Source organism: Crinia signifera, chromosome 7 (genome assembly GCF_055691185.1).
Source record: "Crinia signifera chromosome 7, ASM5569118v1, whole genome shotgun sequence".
In the NCBI taxonomy this organism is placed as follows: Eukaryota; Metazoa; Chordata; class Amphibia; order Anura; family Myobatrachidae; genus Crinia; species Crinia signifera.
Genome location: NC_139223.1, coordinates 145,762,980 through 145,779,806, shown reverse-complemented (window position 1 = coordinate 145,779,806; position 16,827 = coordinate 145,762,980). Strand labels below are relative to the sequence as shown.

The 16,827-nt window shown below is 38.4% G+C and overlaps 1 protein-coding gene across 4 annotated transcripts in view; it reads right to left on the bottom strand.

The window, feature by feature from the left end:
- The window catches only part of LOC146020645 (sodium channel protein type 2 subunit alpha-like), a 233,277-nt gene that overhangs the window by 41,512 nt on the left and 174,938 nt on the right, over positions 1–16,827 (bottom strand). For all 4 annotated transcript variants that reach the window (XM_083153906.1, XM_083153905.1, XM_083153909.1 and 1 more), the window contains exons 19-21: positions 7,604–7,739; positions 6,158–6,312; positions 5,159–5,332 (exon numbers count right to left, since the gene is read on the bottom strand). In XM_083153906.1, the coding sequence (XP_083010032.1) occupies positions 5,159–5,332; positions 6,158–6,312; positions 7,604–7,739 (465 nt within the window). The remainder of the gene's footprint in view (positions 1–5,158; positions 5,333–6,157; positions 6,313–7,603; positions 7,740–16,827) is intronic.

Here is a 16,827-nt window from a genome sequence, read left to right as displayed (position 1 = left end):
TTTTCTCACAAAATAATAAAAAAAGCATGCTCATGAGTTACTTAACTTCTGAAATAAATGGACCCTAGCACATTGTGTGTGCTAGGGAATTTAGACTGTAAACTCCAGCCCAAGATAGCTCCTCATCCTCTTTATGAATGTAAAGTGCTTTAAGCCCACTTTATAAATAAATAAATAAAATATCATTATTAGCATTGGGAGTGAACTATTTTCAAATATTGACTATATATCTGTTATTCAATAATTACATTTGGCCAGTAACACTCCTTTGCTGGCTACCAGTACAACTGCAGGGGTCTGGTATCAAGTGCCTACAAGTCCACCCCTTATCCCATACCTCATAAATGACTGGGATCCTATGCATGAAATATTCCTCTACTCCTGGGGAAGGGTTAGTTTCTAAACTTGTTTGTTACATGATTCCTATAGCTATCAAAGCAAAATCGGTATCAATTACCATTAGGATTGTTAACATGTCCCTTGAAAATTCGGTACAGACACTCCGTATATAAACTTCCATATAAATAGAACAATACTAGAGATCATTGTTGCCTATGTCAAGCTTTCTTCCTAGTTCCCATATGACTTTGTGTAAAAATCCAAATGGCTGAGAACATACAGTAGCTTGAGGTTATTAGTGTGTATTATAAACATACTGGACTCTGGTTGAATTTAAACTATGACAAACAATGAAATGTGGGAGGGGAAAATGGGAAAAGAGGGTGTGCACCACAATAGGGCATGCCATCTTATCATGATGGGGGCATGCCCAACATTTCCAACGCTGCTGGGCTACCCCGACCTTCTCTCTACAATGTTTAGAGAATGCATGCATGCATGCATGCCACATGCATTCACCATTACAGAGAAGTCAACCTTTCGCCCTCCATAGGACATTGCAGTCCATGGGTGGGATGATGGCACAGTGCACAAAAAAGCAGGACTACCCCACCAATATTGGGAAGGTTGTGAGGTAAGGATCAATTATCACTATTGTTGCCCTAATTTCCTTAGTAATGAATATAGGGGGTTATTCTGATTCACTCGGAAAGGCACAATCTCTCTCTAATGGACAAAACCATATGCACTGCAGGTGGGGCTGATGTAACGTGCAGAGAGAGTTAGATTTGGGTGTGGGGTGTACTTTAAACTGATATCTATATTACAGTGTAAAAATAAAGTAGCCAGTATTTACCCTTCACAGAAACAATAAAACACCCAAATCTAACTCTCTCTGCACATGTTACATCTGCCCCACCTGCAGTGCATATGGTTTTGTCCATTAGAGAGTGATTGTGCCTTTCCGAGTGAATCAGAATAACCCCCTTAATCTGTTTACAACGAGCATATGCACAGATTTGAAAAATGCTGTTAAAACTAAGGATAATTATAATAAAAATAATAATAATTTTGTTTATATAGCACTCTTTCTCCAATAGGACTCAAGGCGCTTAACAGACAGAATTAATGTAATAGAGTACAGAAACAATGAAGTACAGAAAAGCTAGCTTTTAATAAACAATACTTAAGGGAATGAAGGAAATGTTTCATAAACAGGAAAGTCTTGAGTCTGTTTTTGAAGCATTCTAGAGTGGGGGCCTCTCGAACTGTGCGGGGAAGTGAATTCCATTAAGTCGGAGCTGCATGGCTAAAAGTTCGACCTAGATGAATTACAGGAGATCCTAGGTACTGCTAAAAGTCCTTCATCTACAGATCGCAGTAATCGGGTGGGACAGTATGGAATCATAAGCTGCTTCAGGTTCCTTGGGCCTTGGTCATGTAGGGCTTTGAAACTCAGTAAATTTATCTTGGAAACGATACCCCATTTTATGGACAGCCAGTGAAACGAGTATAGAATGGGAGTTATAGATTATAAGCTTGCGAGAAGGGCCATCCTACCTTCATGTCGGTTTGTATCTACCAAGTTTGTTTAATCACTGTTGTTTCTAATTGTAAAGCGCAACAGAATATGTTGTGCTATATAAGAAACTGTAACTAAATTAATAAATGTGGCTAGAACGGGGCTGGGATCAACCCTTTGTAGTAATAATTGTAAAAATCATTAAATAAACCCTTAACTAACACATTTGGATGAAACTATGTTGAAGGCAAAGAACAGATGTAAATCTAGAAACTGAAAGTGTGGCTGTTAAATATCCAATCTTACAATTTTAATGACAGGACTCTCACATTAATACCATATCATATTAAAAATTCAATAAGAAATTAAACAAAGGGAAAAAATTATCACAAATATATTTTAGCAACCATCATCCAGAGAACAGCCATCTGTTTCCTGTTGGAAAATTGATGCTTGTCATTAAGGAAAGCCAATGCAAGGAATAAAAAAATCATTAAACGTGAATCACATAGCTCTACTATAATTAAATAAACAATCTTTATGTCACATTTTTGAACAACAGCATTTAAGCAGACAACTCTGGACAATATTTAACGGTCAACAGTTTTATACTTTGTCGCTATAATGTGCTATCAAAAATAATAGGTACAGTAGTATATTCCTCAGTGGGACACTTTTTAGTGGACCTCATTTGAGTTAAGACAAACTTCAGAAATGCGTGGACAGCTATTTTTTGGAGTCGACCCAATATTTTTGTGACTTTAACCTGTGTCTAGGAATGAATGACGCTCCTAAAACACAAGAACCCCTGCTTTATCATTAATATTGGCACACTTATAGTATATAATAGTAAAAAAAAGGCTTGCCTGCATCTTAGCCTGCATCGTAAGCATGGCAACTGAAGCATGAGTTTGACTGGAGAGAAGTTCTAAAACCATCTCATCTATTTTACAGGTACATGAGTCCCATTTTGAACATCTGATGCTTTTCATTTAAAGAACAGTCTGCATTGTGAATTGTTTTGTTACTTGGAGCCTGCAACTTCCCCCTTCCACTAATTAGCCTGTTGAGGAATTTGTGCAAACACCAGCCCCTCCCCCTGTACCAGCTGACCCAAACTTTCCTTTAAAATTGGAAATTTTTGGAAGCCTGCTTAAAGGCTTGCCTGCATCGTAAGCATGGCAACTGAAGCATGAGTTTGACTGGAGTTTGGACTGGATTTGGACTTACACCCGCACATGGCATCATTTTATTTTTCACCAATTACCATCTCTCTCAGCCTCTAAGCTGATGAAAGCTATGTATTTTCTTTGTTTACTGTCTCTTTACAATGATTTGTACCATGTACCTCCGTAACCACTGTTTGCAAAGCCTGTATGCTGTACCATCACTAGTTGCATACCCTTTGAAGAACAAGCTGGCAGGGTGTGCCAGCTTTGGAAGAAAAGTGCTACATCCGGTCGAACTCATGCTTCAGTTGCCATGAAAATAATATTAATACTGCTGCCTTTGAGCAGCATGATCAAGATGGCGCCGCTGATGGCTGCCTAGGAGCTGTGCAGCTCAGCCAAATATGTTCCATGTGTGATAACTGTACTGTCTCTCTGCTTGTATTGTTACCTACCTGGCTGTTTCGGCGACCAGTGGCGCCGCTGATGGCTGCCTAGGCGCTGTTCAGCTTGGCGGGTATGTGCTCCCTATGTGATAACTGTACTGTCTCTGCTTAATGTTACCTTCCTGGCTGTTGCAGCGACCAGTGGCGCCGCTGAAGGCTGCCTAGGCGCTGTGCAGCTCGGCGGGTATGTGTTCCCCACATGTAATGTCTTAATGTAATGTATGTAATGCCTTCACCCCCCTTCATCCCTGCTTGATGCTGCACTGTAAATCCACAAAAAATTCCTAGTGTGCGCAAGCATACATGGCCAATAAAGTTGATTCTAATTCTGATTCTGATATGGATTTACTTTGAAATACCATTACCTAGAACAGTTATTATGTTCAACAAAATAATGTAAAAGAAGGAGTCTGGTTAAATGGAAATGATGAAAGCTTCCCTAGTGAGGAAACATTTGACTTTTAACAGTAGTAATACATAATATGTATTAAATAACTTTTTTAAACCATAAACATTAAATAACACATATGGGACCAATCATTGACAACTAAGTTGATTTAATTTGCTTAGTGCAACTACAGTACATGTGAAGTAGCTAAATGTCACATAATAATTCCCACAATGGAGCAATTGGGTGGTATAGGGTGATGGTGTTGAGCAGCCATTAAACGATTTTGGGCGCGGCATCATTACCAAAATTGTACAGTGGCCATTTTAAAGTAGGTAGCAACAGACGGCCATGTGTGGCCAACGGGGGACTTGCCTACTTCTTTCTGGGACAGCAACCTAAGAATCTGGAGCCTTTTGGGACAGTAAGCAAGTTTGATGTGAGCTGACAAACATACTTGCATTTGCTCAACCACATTTACCTTACCAATTACGGTATACACAGAATATGCTCGTCATCTCAATAACAGGGTGACCAGTGTATTTTTGAAAACGTAATGTTTTAAAAAAATAGGGGAAAAGTAATGCACTCATCAACTTGTTTGTAGCCTTACAATTAAGACATCTGTTTAGTGTCCATTAATGGAATACTCTTTAGTAGATGGTCATATCTATTTTGCTCACATTAAATTAGGCTACACAGCCTAAGATAACTCATAATCAATTTCCAAATGAATGGAACATTATTTTTCACTGATTCTTTAAAAATCTCTCCCAATATAAACCAATTTCATTGTTCACCAATGTATAGTACATATTAGAGAAATAAATGCAGAAGAAATGACAGAGTAAATGCAACAAAGTTGTAAGAGCCCATTACATGCTGGAGATAAGACTGTATAGCCAAGACAGGTAAAATCTACTACTTCTACTTCTACTACTACTACTACTACTACTACTACTACTACTTCTACTACTTCTACTACTACTACTACTACTACTACTACTACTTCTACTACTACTACTACTACTACTACTACTACTACTACTACTACTACTACTACTACTACAACAACTACTACTAATTCTACTACTACTACTACTACTTCTACTACTACTACTACTACTACTACTTCTACTACTAGTACTACTACTACTACTACTACTACTACTACTACTACTGTATAGTATTGATATAAACCAATAATTTGTTACTTTTTTCAGAACGTATTGTAGTAATTAGGTAGCAAAGCTATATTAACACGATATACACAAATATGTGTTTAAATACCTACATCAACAATTAGGAAGTCCAGCCAGCACCATGCATTGGTGAAGTATTTTACAAATCCATATGCCACCCATTTCAGAAGCATTTCCAATATAAAGATGTATGTGAAGACTTTATCTGCATATTCCAACATGGTTTTAATGGTTTTCCGTTGCTCAATGTATATATCTTCGAAAGCCTGTAATAAGCAAGTGATTATGTTTAAAGTCTAATAAAACTCATGTTACTTCTGCCCCACCTGCAGTGCAGCATGCTTTTGCCCATTTTGAGAACAAATTTGTCCTGCAGTCAAGTCTGAATTAGGCCCTGTATACAATGTGCTACAATGCAGCTGCCACACAAATTCTGTAGTGCTACATATACAAGCGATTATGGGTCATAGGGTCAATGCATGAAGGCCTACATGCATTAGGTCAACCACTGAAGGCCGACAGGGCTTAGGTCAACTCCTGAAATATGTCGACATGTTTAAGGTAGACAGGGTCAGAAGGACAACGCAAGCATTAGGTCAACAATGGGAAGGTCGACAGTCAAAAGGTCGACTTGAGGCTTTCATGTTTTCTTGTCCTGAATGTCGAGGGGAGGCTGAGTGTGGGATGGGAGCGGGGGTGGTACCCCCGCCCCCATTCCCATGGGATTGTGTGCGGGAAGAGGTGTCTTCGTCCTGCATATATAATCAGTCTTTACTGACTTATATTTGCGAATGTAGGAGAAATCATTCGATGGTCGGCGACCATCGAATGATTTCTCCTGCAGCGGGCACATACGAGGGGAGGTGTCGTCATAACACATCCTCTTGCATGGTTGCGAGGGGATACGGTGGCAGGGGGTGTCATTTCAGCAGGAAGGGCTCTCTGGAACTCGGTACGCAGCGAGCTTGGCAGTTTACCGAGTCAACCAGAATCAGGGCTATGGTGCATTGCGGCTACTTGTATGAGGACACATCTATACAACCAGTTTTAGCTTTTTCTGATCTGTACCAATAATTAAAAGTTGGACTCACCAGAGCTCCGCTGCTAAGAAGAATCATGAAGATAATAAAGGTTTCAAACCAGTTGTGTTCTACAATTGTATAACAGGTTTTCCTGAATTTCCACCACGTCTTGCCATTCTCTTCATCAATATTTACTGTACAAATTGGAAATCTCTTTACACAGCCTAGGATGATCATAATCAACAAAGTAGATTTTTAGCATTTCACAGGAGAAAAATATACATGGGTCTTATCGTATTCTTGTTATTTATACTTAAACCCACAAGATATACAGTAAGTTTCAATTATTTTCTACCTTTATATGGCATGATTTCTGTAATTACTTCTGTAAAGTAAAAGACTTTGTACAGGACTTAAGGGTCTATGTGCTAAGCCTTGGAGAGCGATTATGAGTTAGTAGGGTACACCTTGTGCACTCATACTGCTTCTCCTTATCTATTACTGTGCTGATGTTTGGCAGGTCATTATTGGCAATGCCGTCTTTATCATAGCACTGATGTGTCCGCCACTGTATGAACAGTTAGTGGCGCTGACTGTTCCGTCACCTGCCGCTATCAATTCAGACAGCTGCAGGTGTCATTGCCTGATTCACAGTCACAGTTTGTAGCTGCGGTGAATGCCAGGCTCCAGGCTGCACGAGAGATCTTGTGATACTAGCGAGATCTCGCACATGCCCAGCGGAGCAAGCCAGAAGGAGAGACGCAGCACATACCACTAGGCTAATGCATTGTGAGCTATGGTGGGGATTGCCAGAGGGGGTCGTCTTCGATGTTGCTTCCTACTTCACCTCGGTACATAGGCAAAGCAGATAGCTACAATACACCATTCCCACAGCCTGTTATATGGCAGTAAGAAGATGATTGGCTGGTACTTTATCTCTATCCACTTTACCACTCTCCAAGGCTTAGTATATACTCCTTATACTGTACTGTAGCTAAAAATCCCTCCCAACTTCCCCTATCGTCCAGTTTAAACCAAACCAAAATAAACTAAAGGCTGAGACAGGAAATCTGCATTAGTTGTTGTTATGCTTATGGCTATTAAGTTATGTATTTCTAGGTTTTCTACGGTTCCAACAGGGGCAGGAAATGTTAAAAACTGAAATTGCTAGGAAAACTACTATGAGCCTAATTATTTTTTACAGCAGATTATCAATGTAGTCATTTTATAGCAAACAAAAACTAGGAGGTTCAAGATACTCAAAGACTAAGGTTAACATCTCCTTCTCAGACTTACCCTCATCCTGAGCAGTGCATGTTAGAGGAAAAACAAAGCATACTGTAGGTCTTTTCCTGCAATGCTAGAAGTCAATAAAGATATTTTTTTCCACACAACATGTGTGCTTTTATGATTTACCAGGAGACTTCGTCTCATTATATAATCTTGCTGTGCAGGCCAACTGCCAAGTATGAAGCCATACACACAGCCTTTAATGAGCAATGTTCTCCCACTCACCTTCTGTGAAGCAGGCAACTGGCTCCAGAGCCTCCTCTGGTTCAAGCTCTACCAGCTCTCCTTCTCCTTCTACGACTACCCCGGGGGGCCTGATATCCACCGTGCTGCCTTCAGATGAACTGGTTATATTCAGTTTCTGCAAATAAATCCATCCCGAAAAAAAAGAAATTAACATATTGAATGCTGCTTAATTTATATATTCTCACTACGGTTTTTCTATTATGAACTGTTTGTTAAAAAATATTTAGTTGACAACAGTCTTGTCGGCATTATAATCCCATCATCACAATGTTGCCCGGTTAACATGCTAGCAAACTTATTTAATGCTGTCGGCATCTTTTTAACAGCTTGACATCATGGTGCCAGGATTATAGTTTCGACAAGAACATTGGCCCTTATTCTGGTTGACTCGTTCATCAGGGGGACTGATGTGTTGTGTATGCGCAGCTGCATTTCTGCGCATGTGCATACAATGACAGTGTGCAAACTCGGTGCTTAATCGCTTAATCTGTTTGCCGATTACACGCTCCCTGCCTTGTGAGCGGGGGACGGAGAAGGGCGTGGGATGCTGACCAGGGGCATTAGCATAGGCATTCGCCCAGCATTTCATGGGCGTTCCCAAGAAAACGCTGGTCGTGACGCTGGGCGGGCAGCTGACATAACTGGATGTCAGCTGCCCACCCATATCACTGCATTTCTTTGTTCATATGTATGAGTGGTCAGCGACCATCGAAAGATGGTGGAGGTTCCCATTGGCATGGGAATGGTTGTTTATGTAAAACATCCATTTGCGTGCCGGATGAACAAACCCAGTGTGCGAATGGAGGCGGGCGTTCCACTATTCGCCGGGGGGTTCTGGATGACTCGCAAGGGTTCTAATTCGCACCCGAGGGAGTCAACCAGAATAAGGGCCATTGTCTGTAATGTTCTTGGTGACGTAACGTGCCCAGCCCATACTTACTGGTTAAACTTTGTATTGGTTAAATTTATTAGTTTTTTTTTTTAAATCCTTTGAGTGTACTTATTGCTGCATTAACAACTGACAGCTATCAGTCATCGTGTTGGTTATGACTGTTGTGCTTTTATAATAAACAAAACCTAGGGCAACTTACAAGACATCTCTCATAATATGCTTTTACCAATATAAGAATGATTTTTGAACCAATCATTTTAATAAAAGGAAACACAGAAAATTAGTAGTTGTTCAAGCAATGGCACCAATCTCTGGCAATGCAACCATGTTCAATGTGCATTTTCAAACTACTTGTTGACCTGATATTCATACTTATTGCTAGGACTGCAAGAGCGGGTTTCAATTTGAGGGACTTTTAGACGCACTCTGTGCACTTCTGGGTAAAGAATAAAAATCATGTAAATCCTTTTTAGCAGTCAATTAGCCAGTGGGATTGGGTAAGTCGAAACAAGTATGAGTATCGTTCCATGTTACAGTAGTTTATCTTATAGCATACACAGTCCGCATTCACCAATCAGGTTTAATGTTATTACTAGGTCATGTATAACATCATCATACAGTGTAGCAGCACTTATATAAGTAGCAAATGTACACAGGGAATGATGGAAGCATCTACATTTTGAAGTTCTACAATTATGCCACCATAAGGAGCAATGCAATAAAAGGTTGCAGAGCTATGATCCACTTGTAGCGCTTTCCCAATGAAAGTCAGTCACAAGGGTGAGCTGCCATCAGAACTGTATGAATAGCTGTAAGGTACAGTAAAGGAGCATGAAAATTGTAGGTCTAAATTCTTAAAAAATAACTCGAAATTGCAATTCAGAAAGTGCAGTAACCCACAATAGCCAATCAGATATTTTCAGTCGGTAGGGGATGTTTACTAACATTCTTTTATTGGAGTTCACTTGGCAGCCTAGGCTGACAGCCTTTGTTCATTGTGATGCCTCCACCCCAATTCTCAACATCGCATTCCTCCACAGTTTTAATGCGCACCTGTTTCTGTTTCTTGTTTATTTAATGGTTACCTCATCCCCACACAGCTTTTATTTGATCTTTTTTATCTTTATTTTAGCCTTGTATGACTGGGACCATTTAGTGAAAATATCCCTGTAGCCTTTGACCATCGGCGGCCGCACCAGTTGCATTGTCCTCAGTACAGCCTTAGTGAAAGCACAGCCCTAATCCTCTTTCTTAATTCCATTATGTAACTGAGGGATACGTTTAGCATGCTAGTGGTTGACCAGTGGCCACAACACCAACGCCAACACGACGGCGAGCAGTGCAGATAGCTCGCCATCAGAGTATTCAACTCCTTCCCCTTCACTCGCTGTTTCCACCTTGCTGGTTCTTTTCCACGAGGTGGAAATGGTGGGTGTGGCCATTAAAATGGCGGGGCTCACCACCAAAGGAAGAGGACTCACTGCATATGTGGCAAACCTCACAGTTTAAGGGAATTTCTCCCTAACATTGAATATGGCAAGGTGGTTTGATGTCGAGGATGGCTTTTCCTTGACGGAAATAAGCCATCCTCGCCACGGCATTGAATACTACCCTATGTCTATCTCTTAACAAATCTTTCCGTGGCTTATTGAAAAATAGTAAAAACAATGCTCCCATCATTTCCATGGTATAACAAACTCTGCCAGAATGCTGTAGCCAAAGCAATACATTAAAAAATTAAAAGGATAAAAGAGTAAAAATAAATACAATATAATTTACTCCATTGTTTCCTAAAATAAGTAAAAAAAAACAACACAATGAATCAAGTGCCGAATGAAACAAATAAATCCAACATGGCAATAATGCAATATTATAGTGAAATAAAATAGCAGAAACTCCTACATTTAATTATGCATAATTATGAAATAGATAATTAAAGTAACCACTAAAACAACCAAGCCAGTGTTTTAACAGCTTTATACATGTCTGTGAAGGAGGATATCCTATATCAAGAGCCAATTAAAACTAACAGCAATGCCAGAATTTTCTCTTTTCTGACAGTAACATAAATTTTTGAAGGTCCAACTGTAATGGGTCATTATTATTTCATCAGAATATTTTTTTCTGTATGGGGGTTGATAAAAGAAAAAGATTGTGGCTACTTGATTGAAAAGTTCACTCAAAAATATTATCAAAAAATAGTTGCGTGGGTTTGTGACTATTTCCTCCCATCTCTCTTCAGTGCACCTTCCCCATTCTTTTCTATCCTCCTTTATATTTCTTACTCCTCAACTGCCTATTTATCTTATCATTACATCATTTTATTAAATAGATGATCCTTAGCATTACCTTTATGTTTTCATCTTTACTTTTACTTTAGGCTTGTCCTCTACAGAGTTGTATGAGTGTCTGTGTTTACATCATGAGGTGGTACAGTATATGATGAGTTAAGGTGCCCATACACTGCTGCGATGTCTCGCAGCAGTGTACTGACACCCGATACCCTGCAATCCGCCCGGGACCTTCCCGGGCAGCAGGGACATATGCGACTTGTCACAATTTGTTGTGAGGAATCGCATGCGTTCCTGCTCCCCGCCCGTCTCGCGGCCAGGTGGGAGGCCCAGGATGGGTGGTCGGACAGCCGATACGACCACCTGCTCTGGTATGATGCGCACAGCACTGCACATTGGACCCGACGGCATGTCAGGGACAGCCGATTTGGTCCGATTTAACGGCCGAAATTGGACCAAATCGGCTCAGTGTATGGGGGCCTTAAGTATGGGGAATAACAGAAGGTTGGGGACTGTAGATTATGTCAGAACTTTGTGGAATGAACATCACTGACACTGGCTGGAGGGGTCAGAGTTCAGTCATTACATGACGACATGATGAAATAATTTTTTACTGCTCAACAGCTTTGATATAGATATTTATCCAAGGATAACTGATGCATTTATATTTACAAAAGTAATTAACTTCCTAATCAATCTTAATTTTGTAAAGATTTATTTTTAATAATTTCTAATTGTGTGCATATAAGTTATGTTATTGTATTGGCTGAATAATAGTTACGTCTCATGTTTCTAAAGAGTGATATTTGATCCTATCCAAAATTGTACAAAGAATTTAATAGAACATTCCTTTTCTAGTTAACAGAAAAAAAAAACTGCAGCGTACAGTCCAATCATTATAATAAAATTTTAACATGGATTTACATAAACTAACACTTTATAACATATGAGTCCATTGGCTTATAACTTAGTTTAATATTCTTATATTAAAATTACTCTTTTATTCATAGAAGACAGGGAACCCGTTTTAACATTTAAACTGATCAAAGCTGATTTGTGTCAGGCTCCTTCAACCTGTTCAGCTGGGGCAAATACAAAAACTGGTATACTGTCAGAGATGTGTTAACGGCTGTGTATCAGCCCACATGGATCCCCCCTCCTCTTTGTTGTGAAGTTAGCCCACACCCAACACAGTCTGCTAGTGACTATCTTACGTGTGATACTTTTAGAAAGATGTGTTTGCAATCTCCTGTACTTGTGTCATCTTTCTGATTATATCCCCCAGAAAATGAGTGTAGGCCGCAGGCATGGGGGAAAGGAGCCCATTGGTCAACACTATTCTCAGTGTAGAACAAGGCTCTCCTTGAGACAGATCTCCATTACAGATAAGTTACTAGATATTGTACATACAACTCATTGATTCTAATACAGTGTCATTTCTGGCACAATTTCAAGTACTTGCTACCTCTAGATTATTCTCTTAACTTACCTGGTAAGGATATCATGGCTATGTTACCCACACTTAAGCCATTGCACAGTGTGCAATGTCTTGGCACCCAATGTCACGTAAAAAAGACAATGGAGGATCCAAAATGCCAATCCACTAGAGCCAATTACATTACAGAGGCATGAGGCATGTTGTGCCACATATCTCAATGGGCCAGATGTACTAAGCTTCAAAAGTGATAAAATGAAGAGTGATAAACAGTCAGCCAATCAGCTCCTACCTTCCAGGTCACAGACTGTGTTTGAAAAATGTCAGGCAGGAGCTGATTGGATGGTTGTTTATCACTTTCCATTTTATCACTTTTGAAGCTTAGTACATCTGGCCCAATATTGTTATTAGTTTTGAGTGAATTGATAGATTCCAAATACTGGGCGATAGGTACACTTGAATAGATTTTCCTGTTAGACAGCATCATTGCATCAGAAATTCCTTTTGATCTCATATAATGACATCCAACAGTGATAACATTTCAATTTGGCACAAAAACTTGAAAGAATATTTAAAAAATAAAGCAATAAATACAGCCTCATTAAATAATAACAAGTTGACAGCATTTCCTCAAACTGCAACAGAATTTTATAAACAGAGCCAGTATCATACAGATTGCAAAATCCAAATTCTTAAAACATATAAGTTTGACATTCAAAATGGTGCATGCTCCTTTTTTAGTTTTACACTTGTGAATATATAAGCAGTATAGGTTTAGAGCATGCATTAAATGCTGAGGAGGAAGTAAAATTAAAATAAAAAATAAAACATTTATTCTTAGTACATCTTAACCGGCCAGTCTCACCAGACCATGCTGTGAAGTGAGTCACATGACTCAGCCTACACCCAATAGCTGTGCATGTTTTGTATTGGATTGTAATGGGCAGGCAAGGGACACAGCTGAGTTGCATGCAAGCCAATCAAAATTAATTGTAATTAGGTATTATCAATTTAACCTTAGTAAATGTGGTGACACGTTGCTCTGCCTTGTTTAAAAGCACCAGAGTTGCATTGTCGGTAGCTTCTGCTCGGTTTTACCCCTGTGAGAAGTAAAAAAAATGCAAACAACAAAAAAAGATAAAAATAACAATACCCCTAATCTTCATAAAACAAGTCAAATTGATATTGTAATCCATCTGCATTCTTAAGCAGTGGTGGGTGTGTTATACTCATGATCTTTGCGAGGAAGTGTAATGAAATATCTACAAGAGCTCTCGGGTTGATGAAGTACCTAGGATTGTAAGTACCTAACATGTATAACATCTTACTATCTACCATCTAACAAAATGTTGCTATTTACATAGCTTTAAGTTTAGTGTCATTGTCTATGGTTTGCCCAACTATAGCTTGTGTGTGTAGTGTATAACATTATAAATGTATATTTTTAAGATGCGCACATTTTCAGGTGTTCGCTTCAGTTTTAGTTGATAAAACAATGAGCACCTATTTACTAACTGCTATCTTACCAAAAAGACACATGGGTGTACATTTACTAAGATGGGAGTTATATTGAAAATGGGGGTTGCCCATAGCAACCAATCAGCTTCTACTTCTAATTTATTTAGCACCTTCTGCAAGATAATAGATCAAATCTGATTGGTTGCTATTGGCAACATCCCATCTTCTATAGAACTTCCAAACATATCATATTCTAAGGTTTATAGAGTAATAACTATCTGCTTGTTTATGTCATGGTTAGAAATCCTCAGGATATGGCTTCTTGTGGCCATTGAGTAGAGATTTAAAAAAAAAATTCCAGCAAAAAATGTTTCAATTGTTCGGAAAAGTCAAATTCACTCAATTATAACACATATCTGCAGTTTTCTAAAAGCTTTCAAAATGTACAAAACAGCAATGGGAAAATGGTGTGTGTGTGTGTGTGTGCGTAAATTAATTATTGCTTTTTCAAAAAGATTATCTGTAAAGAAAATGTTTTTTTTTGGTAAAAAATATTTCTCTTGGCAATTATATATATATATATATATATATATATATATATATATATATATATATATATATATACATATATCCACATTAAGGTTGGCAATTAAAATTAGCTTGGCATGGAATTTTTTTAAACTAATTTCTACATGAAAATCATACATATTTACTATCCATATGTTACATCAAAGTGTCACAAAAGATTAATAGTTGATATTACACATAACCAGTTTTATGTTTACATAAATACATTTTTTACAGTTATTCTGCCATACAGAATTATTAAAAGACAAACAGCAAACTTTTAACATGACAGTCACCATAAGAAACAGAGCTAGCCAATAAACAGGGTGTGTTTTTGAGTGCACGGGCTATGTCAAGCCTGCACTTTACCAAATATGTTCTATTATGCAGTTTAAGTTTTTAAATGTCTTTAAAATATGAAATACTTATTTTACATGCTCACACATGCCCTTACACCTCATGTTGGCATGTTCAGTGGGTGATACTACAATGTCTATTAATAAAGAAAACAGCTTCAAAACCCAATAAATTCAATCCCCACACCTATAGATTTAAAAATCATTAGTAAAAGCATGATATTTTTAACAAAATTGCTAGCGTCACCTAAATATTAGTAATATTTGCAGTTAATGGTGTTCAGCCATAAATTAAATGATAATTTTCAGATTTCAACAATTTCGCTTTTGGCAATTAAGCTAAATACAATAATATAAAAAAAAAAAAAATCAAATCTTTAATTAATCAAACCCGTAATGAATGAATGTAATTTCGTTTATGAAAAGTAGAGATGCTCCAATGGTCTTTCAATCCCTTTAGTCAAATCAGAATAAAAAAAGGCTTATTCTAAGAAAGTGAAAGTCTGACCATGTTTTAGCTGACTACCATATCTGTGAAACAACTTGAAAACGAAATTTAATTAATATAGATTAAGCCATGCCTTGTAAAGACAATGATAGCCCAAATCCATGAATCACCAAACTCAGCAAACTAAGACCTCAACATATTGAAATTATACTTCAAATTAATTTTGGGCCTGTATAACATACAGTAACATGAATTGTAGAGTGAATGAATGCCTGTATATAAGTATCATCTAAAATATTTTGGTGAGTCTGTGTAGACTTGCTGGCATTAGAAGCCAATGTTCTCGTACATTCATATTACTAAACAGTTGGATGTGTACATGCTTTGACTACACATAGTAGGTTAAATTGGGCAGATCTGAATATCAAGTCATTCTATGGATTGACTGGAGTATGGGTCATGTTACCTATTGACCATAAACCAACAATGAAATGCAAAATATATTTATATATCTACTTTAACTACAGCCCAGCATTAACCAACCACAAAGACTAAAGCAGTTATTGGCCAATAAAATTTCCCACCATGGCCAAATAAATGTGATGAATCATATTAGGAACTCGACTTCCACTATCACATCTATGCTGATAACACTGAAATCTACCTCTCCTCTCCTGATCTCTCTCCCTCTATCCTCACTCATATCTCCAACTGTCTCTCTGCTGTCTACTCTTGGATGACCCAGCTCTTTTTCAGACTTAAAATATCAAGGACTAAGCTGACCTCTTCCCACCCTCCTGCATAAAACCCGACCATCTCTCATCCTAACCTACTGTTTATGCTCACCTCTTTCCCTTCTGTGTCACCCCTGTCTGTCTAACCCTCACTTGTTAGAATGTAAGCTCTCACGAGCAGGGCCCTCTCTCCTCATGTGCCTTTCTTAGAATATATATAAACCTCTGCCACCCTGATGATTGCTTCAGTCTCCTGTCCCCTGATGCAACTATCCATATTAACCATGTACTTGTCCTAAACTGTCTTGTACTGTAATTTTTTATGTGTTTTTGCTAATAACTATACTCTGTAAAGCGCTGCGGAATATGTATGCGCTATATAAGAAACTGTTAATATATAAATAAATAAAATTAGGAACCACAAATGTCTAATTTTATTGAACATGACTAAAGCTGTGTGCACACGGGCAAAAATCGCTGGCAATATGGTCGCTGAGTGGCCATATTGCCAGCGATTGGAGTGTGCACGGCGATAAATCGCCGAGTGTGCGCTCCCGTTTTCAGCCCCCTAAAGGTCGCTGGTCAGAGGAGCGTGCTCCTCCAACCAGCGACATCCCCTGCCTCTTCTCCCAGCAGTGTGTCATTTTCATCAGCGACCATCTCTGGTCACTGAAGAAAACGGGACACTGAGCAATATGATTGCTGAGCAATATATTGCTAGCAATATATTGCCAGCGATCATATTGCTCCGTGTGTACACAGCTTTAGATTAGCACATGGCTATCTTAAATTCTTGTGTTTTAAATTGGCTTCATTTTATCATTAATTGTCTTAAATATATTTACATGCAGTCAATTTATTTTATCAACAATGATTTAAAGTTTTCAGCCTTTTTTTATTTTTCATTAATATAATTAACCATATATTAGAGTTTCTAAATTTATTAAAGGGTACCAAATATTTTAATGTACTGGAAACCCATAGATTACAAACAGAAAATGCAAAGATTCAGTCGACTTTTA